The 18,306-nt window shown below is 45.4% G+C and overlaps 1 protein-coding gene across 1 annotated transcript; it reads right to left on the bottom strand.

Moving 5' to 3' along the window:
* Positions 1–5,232: 5,232 nt before the first annotated feature.
* Positions 5,233–16,814, bottom strand: LOC106865192 (uncharacterized). Its single transcript, XM_088160708.1, has 9 exons — positions 16,539–16,814; positions 15,678–15,788; positions 15,223–15,349; positions 14,337–14,460; positions 13,562–13,629; positions 12,335–12,494; positions 10,222–10,300; positions 7,087–7,175; positions 5,233–6,085 (listed from the first exon to the last, which is right to left on the bottom strand). The coding sequence occupies exons 1-4, from the start codon at positions 16,812–16,814 to the stop codon at positions 14,450–14,452; spliced, it is 525 nt and encodes a 174-aa protein (XP_088016834.1). The 3' UTR covers positions 5,233–6,085; positions 7,087–7,175; positions 10,222–10,300; positions 12,335–12,494; positions 13,562–13,629; positions 14,337–14,449.
* Between the last annotated feature and the right edge of the window lie 1,492 nt (positions 16,815–18,306).

Here is an 18,306-nt window from a genome sequence, read left to right as displayed (position 1 = left end):
CTGCACAGGTGTGCGGGGCCCCAGAGCGCCTGCGCGGGGCGGGGCTGAGGGAGATTTAAACCACGGGGCGAGCACGGCGGAGCCATTTGCTCCACAGCGCTCGGGAGGGAGGCTGCGCCCGGGCCGGGCTCTATATCTCTTTTTCTCTGTATTTCTTTTCTTCTGTACTTCTTTTTTTCTACACTTCTTTTTTTCTCTACCTCTCGTTTTTTCCCCCCCTTTCCTCCCCTCCCCCACCCCCCCTCCTCCCTCCCCCCCCTACCCCCCCCCTCCCTCTCCCCCCTAGCCCTCCCCTCCCTCCCCCCCGGTCCGGCTCCCCCCTATCCCCCCCATGCCTCTATACACCCTACCCTACCCTACCCTACCCTACTCCTCTCTCCTTTTGCTCTTCCTTCCACCGTTCCTTCCCCGCCAACCCTGGCTCTCCCGTCCCCTCTCCCTGCTCCCGTTCCCCCCGCAATTTTTCCCCACCTGCCTTCAATCCTCCCCCTCCTTGCTCCACCCTCCCTTTCCCCCCCCACCTCCCCCCGCCCCGCTCCCTGCTGCCCTGCACCCCCCACCTGCCCTCCGTCCTTGGCTCACCCACCCCGTCTGCCCCCCTATTCCCATCCTCCATCCCCGCCTTTTTCTCTCTTTCCCCCGCAGCCGCGGGGTTCGGGGTGCCGGATAATAAAGCCCAGAGGGCCGGAGCCGGCGCCCCGCACCGTCCCTGCCCCACACGGGGACTGGCCCGCTCTGCGGGTGTCCCCATGCCGGTCCAACACACCGCCCCACAGCGCCGGGGCTCCGGCTTTCCCTACATCACACTGGGGGTCCCCGGGGGTCGGGGCTGGGGGGGATCCCCTCATTAGGAGGGATCCCGGGGTGGGGATTAGGGGGGGATCCCCTCGTTAGGAGGGGGTCCTGGGGGGGTTTAGGATGGGCCCCCTCATTAGGAGGGGGTCCGGGGGAGGGGGGGGAGGGGTCCCCTCCGGAGGAGGGGCCCCTGGGGCGGGGCGGGGGGCGGGCTCCCTCCGGAGGGGGGGGTCCGGGGGGGAGGGGTTGGGGGGGTAGTTCCCCCCCCCCTAGCCCCTCCCATCCCGGGCCCTCCTCTCCGGAGGGGACCCGATCCCTGAGCCCCTCCCCAGGACCCCCTTCCTCCGGACGGGGCCCCGTGGGGGGGGCTCAGGAGGGGAGGGGCCGGTTCGTTGTCTGGAGATAAATTTTTTTTGGGGTCTATTCACGCTGCAGAGTGACGTGCCCCCCCTCTGCTTCCCCCCCACCCCACCCGCCCCCCCTCCCTCCCCCCGGGGCCCGTCCGGAGGAGGGGGGTCCTGGGGAGGGGCTCAGGGGACGAGTCCCCTCCGGAGGGGAGGGCCCGGGGTGGGAGGGGCTGGGGGGGGGAAAACCCCCCAACCCCTCCCCCCCGGACCCCCCCCTCCGGAGGGGGCCCGCCCGCCGCCCCCCCCCCAGGGGCCCCTCCTCCGGAGGGGACCCCTCCCACCCCCCCTCCCAATCCCACCCACCCCGGACCCCCTCCTAATGAGGGAGCCCATCCTAACCCCCCACCACCCCAGCACCCCCTCCTGAGGAGGGGGCCCACCCCGACCCCCCTGCCCGCCCCCCAGTGTGATGTGGGGACAGCCGGACAGCCGGCACTGTGGGGCAGTGTTGTGTGGGGGGGGATTCCCGCGAGGGGCGCCGGCTCCGGCCCTCAGGGCTTTATTATCCGGCACCCCGAACCCCGCGGCTGCGGGGGAACAAACAAAGGGACAAGGGACAAAAAGAAGGGACAGCAGGGATGAGGAGGGGGTTCGGGATGCGGAGAGAAGCGGGAGGGGAAAGGAAAGGCTGGGTTGGGGGGAGAGGGACGGTGAACAGAGGAGGGGGAATAGAAATGGGTTGTGGGGTAGGGACAGGAGAGGAAGGATGGGGGGGGTCAGGTTTGGGGGAGAAAGAACAGGAACAGGGGGAGGCGGAAAGAAAGGTAGGGGGGGGAGAGCAGAGGTGGCCGAAATGGCAGGGAAAGGGGAGAAAGGGAGAGAAAGAACAGGAACACGGGGAGAAGGAAGGAAGGTTAAAGGGGGGGACAGGAAGAGAGGCTGAAAGGGGGGAAAAGGAGGAAAGGAAGGGGAACACGAGGAGGAGGAAGGAGGGGGAGAGGGTTTGAGAGGACGGGAACCCGAAGTCGGTTCTGTCCCTCTGTGCAGAGCTCCGACAGCAGCCGTCCGTCTTCAGCGAGCTCATAGTGAGCAAATGGCGGCCGAGCCGATTTCCGGGAATTAAATAACCTCGGCCCCACCCCGCGCAGCCGCCCTGGGGACCCACACACCTGAGCCGGGCCCGCCCCGCACACCTGAGCCGGGACCGGGCCCGCCCCTGAATCACCGCCCCCAGTACAGCTCGGGACCGCCCCGGTACCGCCCCTGAATCACCGCCCCCGGTACCGCCCAGTACCGCCCCCGGTACCGCCCCTGAATCACCGCCCCCGGTACCGCCCAGTACCGCCCCCGGTACCGCCCCTGAATCACCGCCCCCGGTACCGCCCAGTACCGCCCCCGGTACCGCCCCTGAATCACCGCCCCCGGTACCGCCCGGTACCGCCCCCGGTACCTCCGGGCTCCGCCCCGAGCTCGCCCGGCGCCCCGCCCTACCCGGGCTGGGGCGGGGCCATCGCTCGCAGCCCGGCCCCTCTCCCCCGGGCCGAACCGGGGCTGCTCCCGGCGCCGGGTCCGGCCCGCGTCCCCTGAGGTTCCCGGGGCCGGAGGAGCGGGGCGACATCGGGGCTGGGATGGGGACCGGGCTCGCTGCTCCGCCCGCGGCCCCGCCAGGACTCGGTCCCGGGACACCTCGAGCCCCGCCGGTCCCCGCAGCGGCGGGGGGGATTTTTTATCCAGCGTAGGCAGAGAGTTCTCATAGAGAAACACCAAAAATAAAGGATACTGGCGGGGAGTGGAGGGCTTGAAGGACAGCATTTTTTGCTTCAAATTAAAAAACGCATCGGGAAAAATAAATCTGTGGAACAGCTCCTTTGCAAGCCGGGACTGGGTTCTGTGTGATCTGCTCCGATTCCAATTCTCCCGTGGGATTTTTCAACCCGTGGGACTCCAATGAAACGCCAGGTGCTGAGCACCACAGAAGATAATGGGAAAACATTCCTGCTCGGACAGAGTCCCCGTGGACCTGGCACTGCCCAGCATTCCTGGCCAGGGCTTGGGGATTCCAGCACATCCCACTGCTTCCTAAAGTCCCCTTCAAGTGGGATCAATCTTTGGGACAGGGATACACCCAAACCCAGCAAAGATGGCTTTAACCGATCTTGGGGATGTCCTCTCTGCCCTCCTCACCCAATTCTCGCTGCCAAAACCCAGCCTGAGGGTCAGCTCCCCATCCCTTCAAATCTCTTCAAGGATTTGCACTTGGATTTCTCCATCCAGCAGGCCAGCAATGCTGTTCTCCTCATTGGAGATCTTGACCGCAGAGGCGTCCCCGCCGCTGCCTGGATGGAGCGGGGAGCGGGCGGTGTCTGTAAATGGAGGGGATGGCTCAAGGCGAGTTCGCGGTGCCGGGGGCGGCGCGGGCCGGGCAGGGATGACGCGGCCGGGGCTGCGCGGCTGCCGAGTGCAGGAGGGGGGGCAGCGCCGCCGCCTTGTGGACACAGCGCGGTACTGCAGCCACCTCCGAGCCGGCGCCCTGGCAGTGCTGCCGCCGTGTGGACACAGCGCGGTACTGCAGCCACCTCCGAGCCGGCGCCCTGGCAGTGCTGCCGCCGTGTGGACACAGCGCGGTACTGCAGCCACCTCCGAGCCGGCGCCCTGGCAGTGCTGCCGCCTTGTGGACACAGCGCGGTACTGCAGCAGTGCCCCCCTCAAGATGGCGGAAGGGACACTCCATGTGGGACTGCCGCCACGCTCAATATGGCGGCTGTTGCAGGCCCCCCGACAGAGAGAGGCGTTCTCAGCGCTGCCTGCCGGAGCCCGCCCGGATCCGGCGCGCCCGCGGTGCCGCTGAGCCCACAGTCCGTGTCCGCACATTTGGAAACGCCGCGGAAAATCGCGCCGGCGGGATCGGTGGCGGCGTCGCGAGCAGGCAATCCGTTAGACGGACCCGGGGACCTTGCTTTCCCGCCCCTTTGGCCGCCATATTTAGAAGGTCAAGAGAGTGTCGGCTGAGCCGCCATCTTGGGAGTGCTGCCACGCTCAACATGGCGGCCGCGGAAGGCCCCCGACAGGAAGCGGCGTGGCCGCAGTTCCGCGCTGTGCCCACAAGGCGGCAGCGCTGCCACCGAGCTCGGCCCGGCCCTGCGGAGCTTTGGGGACACAGAAGGGAAGGCAAAGAGTCCCAGTCCTGCAAAAATTCCTCCTAAGGGAATGCCCCAAATAAACCCCGACCAAAACTAAAAATAGCCTGCGTCTAAACAAACGAAAACCAAAAAAACGCCCTTTGGATATAAAAAAGATTATATATTTAAAAAAATATTTAATTTATATTCATATTCAAAATCTTCACATATTTTATGTATTCAATTCCTATTATATCATTTAATAATTTTATTATTTTATACACATCTTTATATTACTAATATTTATTTCTATTTTATGTATATATCTTTATATATTATATATTTGAATGTTTATATTTTTATTATTATTTATTAAAAAGCTTTGCCTCTAACCAAAGAGAAACAAAAAACCCCTTTATTTTAAACTATATTTAAATATATTTTTCTATTTATATTTTTCATATTTATATGTAATTGATATTTATATATCTATATTATGTATGATATATGATAATACATGCCATATTATATATACTTATATTTTAGATTTTATATTTATATATGCCTGTATATTTATATTTATAATTTTATGTCTTTATATATTTATTGTGTATTTGTACATTTATATTTTTGTTTATATTAATTATATTTATATTATTTATTAAAAACCCTGCCTCTAACCAAATAAACCCAATAAAACATTTATTTTAAACTCTATTTAGCTATTTTTGGTACTTCTATTTTTCATGTGCTCTACACCCACCCCTCCCTGGGAATGTCCTGGCACCCTTGGGTCCCTCTGGCCAGCACGGCCCCCCCATCCCCACTCAGCTGCTCCTCCCCTGCAGCCTGGCTCCCTCTCCCAGGGACCTTGGGGTGCCCCAAATGCCATCAGAGCCCCCCAGTCTCCACCCCCTCCCCCTCAGCCTTTTTTCCTCACCCCAAAGAAGGCACAGAACGACTCCAAGTGCCCTGGAGAGCAGCGTGGCACTTTATTGGAACCCTTCCCACGTGTACATCCCCCAAAAAGGGACTCTGGTGACACCAGAAAGGGGAGCAGTCCCCAGAAGGGTTAAAGTTCCTCCCCAGCCCTGCAGACACAGGGGACAAGGGGCAGAAAGGAGGAGTGGCAGCAGAGAGGCCACAGCAAGAAAACCAAGATTGGGGTGCAGGATGAAATGGGGAAAAAACCAAAAACAAAAAAACCCAAACCTGGGATGCTGGATGGACAGCACACAGAGAGGGATTAAAAAAGAACAGGGACAGCAAATGGGACACAAGGATCCCGTGGGAAACAATGGCACAGGGAGCACCAGAGAGTCACAGAGCATAAAACAGGAACCGAGTGAGGCACAAAGGACAGAGAAAACAACAGAGAGCCAAACACACAGCAAGGACTGAGGGATACAGAAGTGGTGGATGGGATGGGGAGCACACAGGACACGAAAGGAACACAAAAGACACACAGGACAGAGAGAAGAAAAGGGGTGGAAAGTTGGATAGAAGGCTGAAAAGAACCAGGAACAAACCCCAGGACTGATTATCAGAGAGTGTGGCTGGTGATGGTGTCCACAAACCCCCAGCTCCAACAGAAGAGCTCATGGCCATGGCTCAGCCTGGGACTCGTCACTGAGCATCTGTCTCTTGGCAGGGCCACAAAGGCCCTGGGCAAACATGAGGTGGAAGCTGAATGGTTCATGTGCTCCAGCTTTGGTCCTGCTCAGCCCTAACCCCAGCCCGTGAGCACCCTGATCTCTGAGCCTCTTCTCAGCTTGTTTTTACACATCCAAACTCCTTCCAGTTTCTTCAAGCTTCATCTGTTTCCTGGCAGTGGGAGAAGTGAGAAGTGTTTAGCACAGCACAATGAACAGAACAGTCTCATTTTCAGAAGACACAACTGAATGAGAACAGACAGCAGCACTGCTTCGAGCTAATTTGGGCACACGTTTCCCTTCCAGCAATCTGAGCTTTCTTTTGTCCCATGCCTGAAATTCTCAGTTCCTTAGTATTCTGCCCTAATCTTTACCTCTCCTCTCACTGCTGCTCTTAAATGATGAAAAAGATACAATTTATCATCAAAAAGAATTGTGTTCCACATAGAAGGCAAATGCTTTTATTCCAGGTATGCTGGGGGAAGGAGGGAAACCCATGAAGGATATGGTCTTCCATTACTGAGTGGAATTTACACTATGAATTAAAAATATAACACCACGTGAAAAGACAGTACTAACACTGAGGGAAAAAAACAGAATCATCTTGCAGTCATAAAAATTAGAGCAACAGCCTCTGTTCCACATCAGTGCTGCTCATCATTGCTGCTGGGTGTGGGACAAGTGGCTTCCTACATTTTCTTCAGGGCTTTCCAATGTACCCACAAACTGCCCTGGTCTAGTGGGGAATTTCTGGCAGTCTGAACCAATCTCATTGCTGAGTGCTGTGAGCTCTGTGCTCCACCATCTCAGGAGTGCTTCTGTGCCTGTGCTGTTCTTCAAAATATACATGCATTAAAATATGAAATGAACTATATTCGATTATAAAAATACTAGTATTAGCTAAATTTCAGCCTGGTTTTGATCTCAGAATTCTTGGTTTGCACACAAACATTACATCCAATGTTCCTTTGCCCTAAGGGACAATTCGTGGTGTCAGCTAACAGTGACCTTCAGTATAATCTTTCACAACTGCTTTCAGAAACACAGAGTGCCATGAATTCTGTTTTCATTAAAACATAGGCAGTGCTCATCCTGCATCCTTTCAGAAACTGAAAATACATTGGAGTTACATAAAAACTGTGAAATACAGCATTATAATTTTCTACTACATACCAAAATTTGTTTTGCAATGTGATTTGTGATTTCCTTTGCATCCAACATTATGCATGATGGTAGGGAAGACACTTCTGCAGCTTCTAGTCCTAAACATATGAAACACAAATCGGGATTTTTAATGTAATTTTTATCCCTACCTTCCATTTTATGTCTTCCAGTATTCCAGTATTCTAAGGGGTAAAGATTAAATTTTTATTAAAATCATTTTGGTATATTTTCCTCTTTGTGTGTTTTTGTTGTTTGTTGGGGTTTTTTGTTTGTTTTGGATTTTTTTTGTTAATAAGCAGTAAGGTTCAGAGAGTGACAGAAGAAAATGTCTACTTTGTTTCAATGCTATCTCCAAAATACACCTCCACATCAGGTTACTACTGGTAATACTGTCAATGGGGAGAATGAGACATACAAGGGGGCTAAATGGAAAAAAAAAATGGCACCATGGTGTCAACAGCTTTGTCAGCTCAGGTTTTTAATTTGGCAGAAAATACAGAGGTTTTGCTAACTGCACTCTCAATTATACCCAGACATCCAGTGCACATGGATGTCATTTTTCAGCTTCTGTTTAATTGTCTTAGCCTAATGTACTGTAAAATTCCTCTCCTTTTTTAATTAAACTTGATGCCTTTTTGCTGATGAGAAGGGGCCAACCTGCTGGTAAGCAGCCAAAGCACTGCTTATGGCAGACACATCTGGAAATCTCTCCAGAGCTTACAGTGACTTCTGTAAGCTCAGATTAAATGAACTCCAGTGGCCTGTGCTCAGAATGGCTCAGCTCTTTCAAACAGACACAAATCAAGGATATACCCACATCAGGAAGATTATTTTTTCACTATAAAATATCATGTAAATTCTTCATACTACCTGAAAATACCCTCTCTCTACATAGCTGCTGAAAACTCACACTGATTTGGAACAAATTCTACATCTGCAGATCTCTGCATCTCTCTCTTTGAGAGAGGCACAGAGTCAAGAGAAACCTGTCATCAGAAAAAATACTGTTAGATGCCTAATGACAGAAATAATATCTTGTGCCACTTTTGCCAGCTAAGTCCCAGTGGAATCCATTACCAGAGCTCTTTGCCTCTGTGTATCCTTTAGAAAGTGTCAGTGGAAGCAATTTCCTCCTTATTTCCAGCACTGCTTCTCACATGTTGCACTTTGGAATGGTTGGGATATAAAATTGCAAGAAAGCAAATTGATTTTGGCAATGATCCAGAAAGAAATAATAATAAAGAAGAAAAATTAAATCATATCACAGATGTCCAGGTTTTCCACCAAAACACTGAAAAGGTATTTTTACATTACTAAAGCTAATGAAAATCCTTAAGAGATGCCTTCTACCGTTTGCAAGTACATCTTCTCCAACTGGGGATTCTCCTGCTCATTTCTCAATAGAAGGAAAACAATATCAGAAACAAAAGAAAATCCAGATGCTTAAAAAATCTCACCAGTGTCAGGAATGACTCTCAAATGGTTGCTTAATTCTCTCAAGGAATTCCTGATCAAAAGCACAAGTGACAGAAAGTCTCTGAGCTTTTCAAACCAAAAAAACCCACAAAAGTACTCTGAATAAACTCTGAGGGGAAACAAACACCTGCACACTCCTAAAGTTTAAAAAGGATTTTTTTATGTTATTCAGATGGAACATAAAGCAGAAATAATTTTACACTTGGCTTTTGTGCACAGCAGAGAATGCATCTTATTTGATAAAGTCTTTAAGATTATGTTCTACCATTAATTTCTGAGGAAATAGTTATGGTATAGATAGGATAATTAAAGAAGATTATCACTGACACTTTGAAGAAATCATATGATGAAGCTGTTTGCAAGTCTAAAGGGATGCAGAAAAAACAATGAACTCTAGGATTGTTTTACATTTCTGTGGACACTGATTTACTAATCCCAAAAAACATTAGTTTCCCAAAATCAAGATTATGTTGCCTTTATCAGATTTCAAAACATAGTAGTTTTACCCAAGAGGAAAGAACAGGAACCATTTGTCAAAAACTTCACTTAATTAATTTCTGCTTAATTCATATTAAACTCACATCTTTGAGAGCAATTCCTCAATAACTTGCAGTTATGGGGGACTGAACCCACAAATGCATGATGAATGTATTTTATTCTCCACTGCTAAACAGCCTCACCCTATAGAGTTAGGTCTTTGACTTGTGCTGTCAGGCTTTTCAGAAAAAAGTCACGAGGAATTCCCGAATATAGGAATGAGTCTGTTGGGCTTTACAATCTGTTTCAGGCATGTCAATTTTCCACTCTTGTTTGATCCTGTAATAATGACAAAACTGTGGCCCTCTGTCAGGTACTTGTTGTTAGACACAGGTTTTTCCATAGTTATCTTTTCAACAATGGGATGCCATCCCTGCTTGATTGCTAAAGTATTGGTAAATTCTGGATGAACTAAATGAAAAAAAAAAAGATGAAAAACACTGAGGGGTTAGTGTGGGAACCTTTACATTATTACACTAGTATGTCTTGAAATAAAGTTAATTTTTCCAGAGCAGAGCTCTTGGGAAGAATTACCAGCCACTTTCAGGTACAGACTGTGATTACCATGCAAGCCTTCGTGATTTATGAGTACAAAAAGTAATCCATAACTAAAACTTTATTTCTAAATTCATGTTCTGTGGTTCTGTTCCCTAGTAAGTAGGGCTGGACTCCAGTATAAAAATCCAAAGAGCTGAAGCATTTTTATAAAGTACAAGGGCCATGGACTTCTGTTACTTCTACATTTGTACCCTGTGTTTGCATGGTAAACAAGAAACATTCCTTCTATTTTTTGTTGTAGTTACCATATTGATTATTTGGGAATGTCCTGTGCCTACAAAGATCCATGGGATGCTGGAACTGTCTCTATGGATTTCTGTCAGAATACAGCTCTTTTCTGAACCAATTACACGTGGCTCCTCTTCATGGACCAGCATTAATGGGACAGAAAAAAAGGTAAACAGAGGATGTCCACACCCTTCATGCTTTTGAACAGAATATGCTTAAACTGTCTGTTTTGAGAAGAGTGACTGGGAAGGCTCATGGCAGCTAACCAGCAGAATTTAATTTCGATGAATGGAAGCACAAAGAACATCAGCATAAAACTGGCAAAGACAGACCAGAGACACTCACCTACAGGCTACTGAGACACAGGGAAAGAAATGGAACCACACCAAACAGCCTGGTGATCCTCCATCAGAAGGGTCTTCCTCTGGCCCAGAACAGAAACAAAGAAGAAACAAAGTTACCATCATGGCAGAGAACACAGGCCTGGGCAATGGAAGCAGAATATCCAGCACAGACACCGTGTGGGACAGGCAATGAATGTGTGCACACACCTCATTCAGCAGCTGACACATTATTCTGAAATAACTCTGCTTTGGCTGCTGCATGGCACATTGTCACTTCACACAACTTCCAGAAATGCAGGAATTGTCATGTTCACACTGCAAGCATTAGGACAAAAGGTCACTCAGAAAGTCACCTCTGCCAGATGCTCACACATGGACACATTTGGTTGAAGTAAATCAAAGTAAATCAGCTCACGTTCTGCTCATCTGACACAACACACCTCAGGTGCCAACAGCTCATGTGAAAGCTTCACATGGACAATGAACTCAGAATATTGCTATTCAATCAGGTATCTTTTATTAACATGTGAAATGTGGCTCTGATTCCCTCTAATTCCCTCATTTAACCTTCCTGTTAAAGAACCCTACATGGCTGCTGAAAAGAATGTCCACCCAGGTGACAGGCAACATGACACTTACCGAGCTGGGAACAGAGGGGAGAGCAAGATACAGAAATACACAGTTCTACTCCAAATATAGGAGCTGACTACAAGTAACAATTCTGCATTACTGATGCAAAACTAATCCATTCATTGGGCCATTTTTTGCAGATAATTCACCCATAAAATTTTTACATGATGATCACTTCTATTAATAAATGCCAATATATTTGCAATCATGTTTAATACAATGCACTTTTTAAATTTTTTTTTTTGTCTAAGGAGGCATACTTGAACAGTGTTGTTTAGACTATTTCTGTAAGTAGCCACAACTTAACAGATAGATAGCTTTTAAAACCCATGTAATTAGCAGATAATTGGAGAAATAAGCATACTTAGCAAATATTAAATAGTTTTAACAGGCCTTAAAAGTAGGTCATGTGATATATTTCTTTCAAGGACTCCTGACACCGTTCATCTTTCATTAATTTTTATTAAATGTGCTGAAGTGAAGCTCTATGTGTTTTTAATTTTTGTCATCTATGGGGAATTGAAACCAACAATAAGAGCTTGCCTTATTATCAGAAGGAAAAACAGCTTCTAGAAACCCACTTGGGACCCATATGAGGAAATAAAAGAGAAAAAAACAATGCCTGGTTTAATTTTTACTGCAATTTTTAGAATGAAAATTCCATTTAAGATAACAGTTAGCAACAACTTTACTCTTACATAAAACATAATTGCATGTACATGCACCTTTTTGATTACAGAACTGAATATAGGGTAGCTATGAAAGCATCCCAATTAAAACTTCATTTACTTCTAAATATCTTCACTGAAATTATTTTTACTGTTGTTTACTGTATAATATGTGCTTTAATAATGTATTATATATCATCAGTAAAGTATACAAATATTTTTTGCTAAAACATAGTTTGTACAGATACCTTTGTAAATTCTGAAGGAAGCTGGCCATTAGGTAATGGGGAACAATCAGCATTCATCCAGATAAAAAATCCACATCATGCTAAAATTCATTTTGTCCCTATTTTCCAACTCTTACTAGCTTAGCTAAAAGGCAGTTCACAGATAGGTCAAGACTGCTTAAAATAGAAAGAACAAAGAACTCAGATATTTTAAATGAAGAAGCTAAACCAAAGATTTACATGTTTCATGCAGAACGTTTTAGGTGGAGTAATTCTGTTCCATTACTTCAACTTTTTTTGCACTCTAAGAGGACAAGGACTAACAGAGTTTGGAATATAGGAATCACCATGTAATTATTTCATTTTATTAAAAGAAAACTGATTTTTTTCTCCAGAAATGGAGAACCTCAGTTGCTTATCAATGACAATCAATTCACACCAATGTATTTTATGTATAATGTTAACCAATCCTATTTTATGCATAAGAAGGTTATAAAACATATCATTACATTATAATTACATGGCTTCTAGAGGTCAAGTGCAATGTACTTTCAGCTCCAAATAAATTCAAATTTTAGTTTAGAAATACCTGCTATGTCATCCACAATTCCCATGTGTGTTCTATGAGGAATTCATTGATGTGAGGTTTAACAGTGTAGCACTCCTGAGTCCTGATACTCAGACATCCTCTTGTGTATCTTGGATCATCCTCAATTACAGCTGTCATCTTCCCAGGTGTCATTCCAAACCTGCAATATCAATTTACCACTCATTAGATGCATAATACTTCACCATTTTTACTTGCAGCATCATCCCCAAAATACAAGTAGCAGAATTACAAATAAGTGAAGCTACTTTTAAACTTTCTATGTTAAAACAAAACACTACATTTCATTTCTATTTTCAGCTCAGAATGAACTGTGACTATACCAAAGTCTGACTAAAAATACTATTCACATCTTTGGAAGATACAAATTATTTCTTAAATATACTTTTTTTTTTCAAATAGGCAGATTAAATTAGTTCTTTCTGATTCAGCACTTTCAACCTGTTAAAAATTTTTCTGAATATTAGAGGTGTTTGTATGACTGCTCTAAAAAGTACTTAAGAACTAGGAGAACTCCTATTCTTAACTCTAAGAACTCCCTGCTAGCCCAAGCTGTGAAAACTTCTCATCTTCTATGTCCACTTCACTCTATACAAGCTCCACACAATTTGCAGATTTTTCAAAGCAAATACATGATGTGTTATAATGAAGCACACCACCTTTTCCATTAATGCTGTTAAACACAACATAACCCAGCTTGGTTGATTGCTCTTTGGTTAATACACAATGTACATCCCTAAACATCTGTGTATATGATAATAAAAAAAAAAAACAAAACAGTAAATATTTCAAAATTTTTCTCATGTGCAGTACACATGCACGTGCAAGAGGATTTTAAGGAAATAACACAGATAAACACAGATAAAAGCACATGAACATAGGAGCATGACCCCATGTGAAATCTTTTCTTATTCATATATATAATATGTCTTTACTCTTGTGACTGAGGGCATCTCCTATCTTACAGTCACATAAAGTTTGGGGTTTTTTGTAAAAGATAGAATTAAACAGTGCTAAATGCATGAATGGAAGAACTTTAATCTGAGTACTGCTGAATAAAATGTACACTGAGGAAGAATGAAGGTGGGGAGAGATGAAAGAGTAAATATTTTTCAAAGTGCATCTGCATGATGAATTATAGACAACACACTTAGATATTGCATGTTATAGACAAATAATTGATTTTCCAAGGTGTGTTTTGAAACTTACTGTATCCTGCTTTGGAATCTGTACCAAAACTCAAAGTAGTTGTTCTGGACCCAGGAATTTTGAGATAACTGTAAAACAAAAGCAGACACATCAGAAATGAAAGATGTATTTTCTTGGAAAGCACACAGTTACCCAGCTATACTAATGCTAATTTTTTCCTTACATTCTATTGTCAATAATTATTAACAGGGTAAAACAGGTAAAAATTATTAACATGGCATGCAGTAATTATTGTATGGACAGACTTTTGTCAATTCAGAAATAATTTTTTTTTTTCTTAGATTGAGTCGTATTTCTCTTGTGACACAGATAAAGATTACATGGCCCAGTTTCAGGTGGGAGAATTCTAGGATTGTATTTTATCTATCTCTGGACCATGTTTTATGAAGCAACAGGAAAAACTATTTATATGCAAGTGTGACTTCAGCAGTGTTTGCCTTTTCATGGCTGCATTATATATACTTGTAGACATCAAACATAATGCATGGCCAGCCATGGCAGTAAAGAGACAAACTCCAACTCTTTCAAAAAGCTGTTGGCTCACAGACTTCTACACACTTGATCAGAGAAATTCCACTTTTCTAAGCAAAACACTTGAGAAAAGTATCACTATGATAGTAGAGATAATTTCAGAAAGTGAAGTGTTTGCAATGTCACCTAACAAACCACTAAAAATACTTTTCAAACATACTGAGTCACACTACATACTTTCCTCTATTAAAAAAAGATGTTTAAAAAGAAATAGAGTATTAGGTGCTCCAAAATAAACTACTACCTGCTTGAAGACCAAAAGAGTTCCTCATCTTGGAGTAATTCCTGAACACAGTCCAGTCTTGTGTTAATTGTTTCAGCATCAATTAGAGGTTCCAGGATATTGGATCTAAGTCTTCAACTTCCACCTGGAATTCCAGTGCAATTTAAAACACCAAGAAGTGTGTGACCATTCCTTTGAAAATAAAATAGATACATGCACCAAAAAAAGAGATGGCAAGTGTCAGGAGACATTCACAGGCAAGAGTATCCTACAGATCTGAGGCATGCTTTGGCATGCTTAGCATCTCCCTGTTTGCCATGGACATTATATAATATAATATTATATATTATATTTAGGAAGCTAGGTAATTCAATGTGATTTAATATAATATTAGCCCTCAATTGTATCAGTAGAGAAATACATTTGTACTTAGTATTTAATTCATATTTTGTAGTAGTATTCCATTGCTATTGCAGTGGTAAAGTTCACATTTTCCCCCTCCATTAAACTAATTAAAAATGAACAAGCCAACCCTACACAAGGAGGCAAAATATCAAGTTACAATCAGAGATCAAATACTAATCAGAACAATTTACTTGAAATACATTTCTGAAAAGAACTTAAAATCTACTTAAAAGTCCAAAAGAGAAATAATTTTTGCTTTTAATTTTTAAAGAACATATTTCAGTCAATACAGGAGCTAAGCAACATGCTTATAATTTGTAAGTATTAGTTCCATCTTTATGGCTTTGACATGTTATGTATCCAGGTTTCACACTTAAGGGTGGTTGCATCTCTGTAGAATAAGCCATCCATAATATTTACACTGACTGCACAGTTAAACAGTTTTAGAAACCTGAAATCTTCTATGTGACAAGTACATTAAATGATTTGGTTAAAATCTTACCTGGACACAGTATGCTTTTCCTTATTCCAACATACTTGGATTGGACTTCCATGAAAATGGTGCTAAATTCAGATGCACACAATTGTTCCATGTACTCCAAACCCTTCGTTTCATTGAAGTATTTTCTCTGGAAAAGTTGGTAAAAGTCACATTCTGTGAAGACAGGGATGAAAGCAAGTAACTTTAAAAGTTACATCAGTGAGACTTCTTTATTTTTCCAGTGATACACGTTTCCAAGAAATCTCTCCACTGATTCTGTGATCTGTCCTCATAGAAATGTTCATTCCAGCCTGCTAACACAAGCAGGTCAATGGAACTGCAGGTGTGTGATGCACAAGTGATTTGATGGACACGTGAGAAAAAGAGGAGAGAGCTCAGCAGGTAGAAGCCATCAGCTCTGTAGGCATGAAGCAAAAACAAAAACTCTAAAACATTGAATGAAATTTAAATTTTACCTTGAAATGCTCCGTTATCATAGTGAACGACTCTGTTGTATGCCCTGCATCACAAGCAGTGTTTGACATCATTATTTCTAGTGGTGTTAAGATCTTGAGTTTAGTAATAACCTGAGCAAAAAATTCAAAATAATTCAATAAAAAATTATATAATCAAAAATATTTTAGACAATAATGAACAGCAATAACAAAGTACAGAATTCTTGTATTTTAGAATCAGTTCGAGTTCCAAATTTTCTGCTAATGTCTACAACAACGAGTGAAATTCATCTCTTCAGAAGCTGCAGGTGCCTAAACGTGGAGCTTCCCTCGTGCTTTTCATTTCGCTGTGCCAAATATTCTCCCCAATGCCCCGCAATCCCGAAAGAAGGAAAGAGAAAAGAAGGAAGACCGATTCATTCCGACACGAATGAAGGCTGCCTATCCCAACACACTTCCAGGCAAAAAAAAACATTTCTGCCACTCCAACAAATCCACTTGATACTGTCTCAACTCGACAGTAACTATTTAAAAATCGTATCAAGAATCACGGGGACGCGACGCTCGGAATTCTCAGCAGCTGCCCAGCTTGGCTTCCTCAAGGACTTTCCCACCCAGGGCACCGAGCGCCCCCAGCTCGAACAGCGGCTTTTCTACAAATCCGATACAAAACCGCACTCGGCTGCCAGCGCTGCAGAGGACACCAGGCTGCTGCCGGTTGTCCCTTGGGCAGCAGCACCTCCCGGGGACCGCTCCCAGCTGGCTCAGCCCGGATTCCGTGCAGCACTGAGGGACAGCAGGGAGCAGGAGCCGGAATTGTCCCTGGGATGCCCTGCCCGCCAAAGCGTCCCCTCACACCCCTCATCCTTCCGCACCTCTCACCTTTCCGGCAGAGAGAGCAGCTGCCTCCTCCTTCTGGCTGCTCCTGGGCTGCGGGCAGGGCGATGGCTCAGGCACCTCTGGGGATTGTTCTTTCTTCCTCCATGCATTTGTGTTTTCCTGCATTTCCCCGGGCCGGAGCGGAGCGGGGATGGGACGGGGGCCACTCTCAAGATGGCGGCCGCGGTAGGACCCCGGCAGAGAGAGGCGTCCGCGGCGCTGCCTGTCGTCGCTTGTGTTAATTTGGAAAATTTGTCTTGGTTTAATGGAAATAAACATTATTAATTTAAGAGGTGTGTGAGGTTTTTATAGATGCTTTTAAGAGATAAGTACGTGAATAAATGTTGTTTGATGGTCCCAATCATGCATGCGTATTTGTGATTAAATTGCAGCATCCTCATGCAAGCTTTTTATCTACCAAGAACTGGATATCATTAAATGCAGAGATACTCCAAATCCACAAGAATTTAAAAGAGTTTTTATCTGCATCAAGTTTGGAAGCTGGATTAAAAATTCCTCAGTGAGCTGCACTGCAACTGACCCGAGTATGCAAAACGTCAGACAAAGCTATGTTTAAAAAATCATTTAACATTGCTTTACACTGCCACAGTGCAGATTGTTTAAATGGTGCAATCTGTTAAATCTGTGAATCGTTTCCATGATTCTGTTTCTAGGAATTGCTGTATGGATGTCCTGTATTTGTGCAGTTGGGATAGTGGGAAGGCTGCAGTGTGCATCCTGCTGTCACACATGGCTGTAAATGAACTTACTGCACTCTGGAGCTGTGCCTGTTTCCTGGATGCCCAGAAATCTCGGAGAAAGGGACAGAATTTTAAATTCAGTGCTGGCTCCAAGGAAAAAGATGTTGTGTTAGGACAAGTGTGGACATATGGTGGCCCCAGTCTATGAATAGTGTGGGCATGTTTGATGTGACTGAGTAACACCTTTCTCTAGGACAGAAGGGAATCAAATTTTTAAAGATCATTGGTTCTTGTTCTTGTGCTCAGATATCTGGGATTTTGTTGGGAAACTGCTCCTGTGCATCAGGTGCTTACTTGAGCCACTCTATGAAATTTCTGCTTCCATTTGGGCACCTCCTTCCCCATTCCAGGCCAGTGTAACGCCCCGAGTTATTCCTCATGTCCAAGAGAGCAGCACACACAGACCCTGCAGCTCAGTGAAAATTACCCTTCATGACCTGCACCACTGTGCTCTGAGCTTTTTTCCTCCTGTTTCTTAATAATTAGAGAATCACAGAATCCTTTAGGTTGGAAAAGACCTCCACGACCGAGTCCCATTTGGGAGGAGGTAAAGAAGATTTAGCTCATGCTAAATTTATCTTATCATAGGAATAGATTCAGTGCTGATTCCCCTCCTGGCTGTATCTATAAATAAAAGCACCACAGGCTTTTCCAGGCTCGGGGCCAAGTGCCAGCACAGAATGGCCATGTCCCTGAGGCCAGGGTCTCATCCTGTCTCTGATGGTGGAGGCTGAAGGATCCAGCAGAAGGCTACAGCAACTGGCAAAGTCGAACAGGACTGTGAGCTCCTCTGCCTTGGGAATCACAGGGGCATTGAATGCTAAGTTTTGGGAGGTGCTGCTGTTGTTTGGACCAAGACTCCCCCCAGCAAAGCCACTATTGCAGCATCTAAAGAGAGAATTAACTGAGTTGTGCTGCATCTCAGCAGTGGTTTTAATCCTAAACCTCCATGTAGGGGTTTGTGTACACTAGAGCCTTCTTGCTTCAGCTTTTGGGCTGCTTCCCCATGG

Source organism: Sturnus vulgaris, chromosome 3, assembly GCF_052056855.1.
Source record: "Sturnus vulgaris isolate bStuVul1 chromosome 3, bStuVul1.hap1, whole genome shotgun sequence".
NCBI classification, from domain to species: Eukaryota; Metazoa; Chordata; class Aves; order Passeriformes; family Sturnidae; genus Sturnus; species Sturnus vulgaris.
The sequence above is the reverse complement of the archived record's forward strand: the minus strand, read 5'-3'. Positions and strand labels throughout refer to the sequence as shown.

What these genes read in the sequence shown, in the direction of transcription:
- LOC106865192 (XM_088160708.1), bottom strand. Translation starts at nt 16,814, where the DNA reads ATGTTTATTTCCATTAAACCAAGACAAATTTTCCAAATTAACACAAGC. An exon ending in CTGCTCTCTCTGCCGGAAAG is followed by an intron (nt 15,789 to 16,538) that starts GTGAGAGGTGCG and finishes TTTTTTGCTCAG; the next exon opens with GTTATTACTAAACTCAAGAT. An exon ending in TGATAACGGAGCATTTCAAG is followed by an intron (nt 15,350 to 15,677) that starts GTAAAATTTAAA and finishes CAACTTTTCCAG; the next exon opens with AGAAAATACTTCAATGAAAC.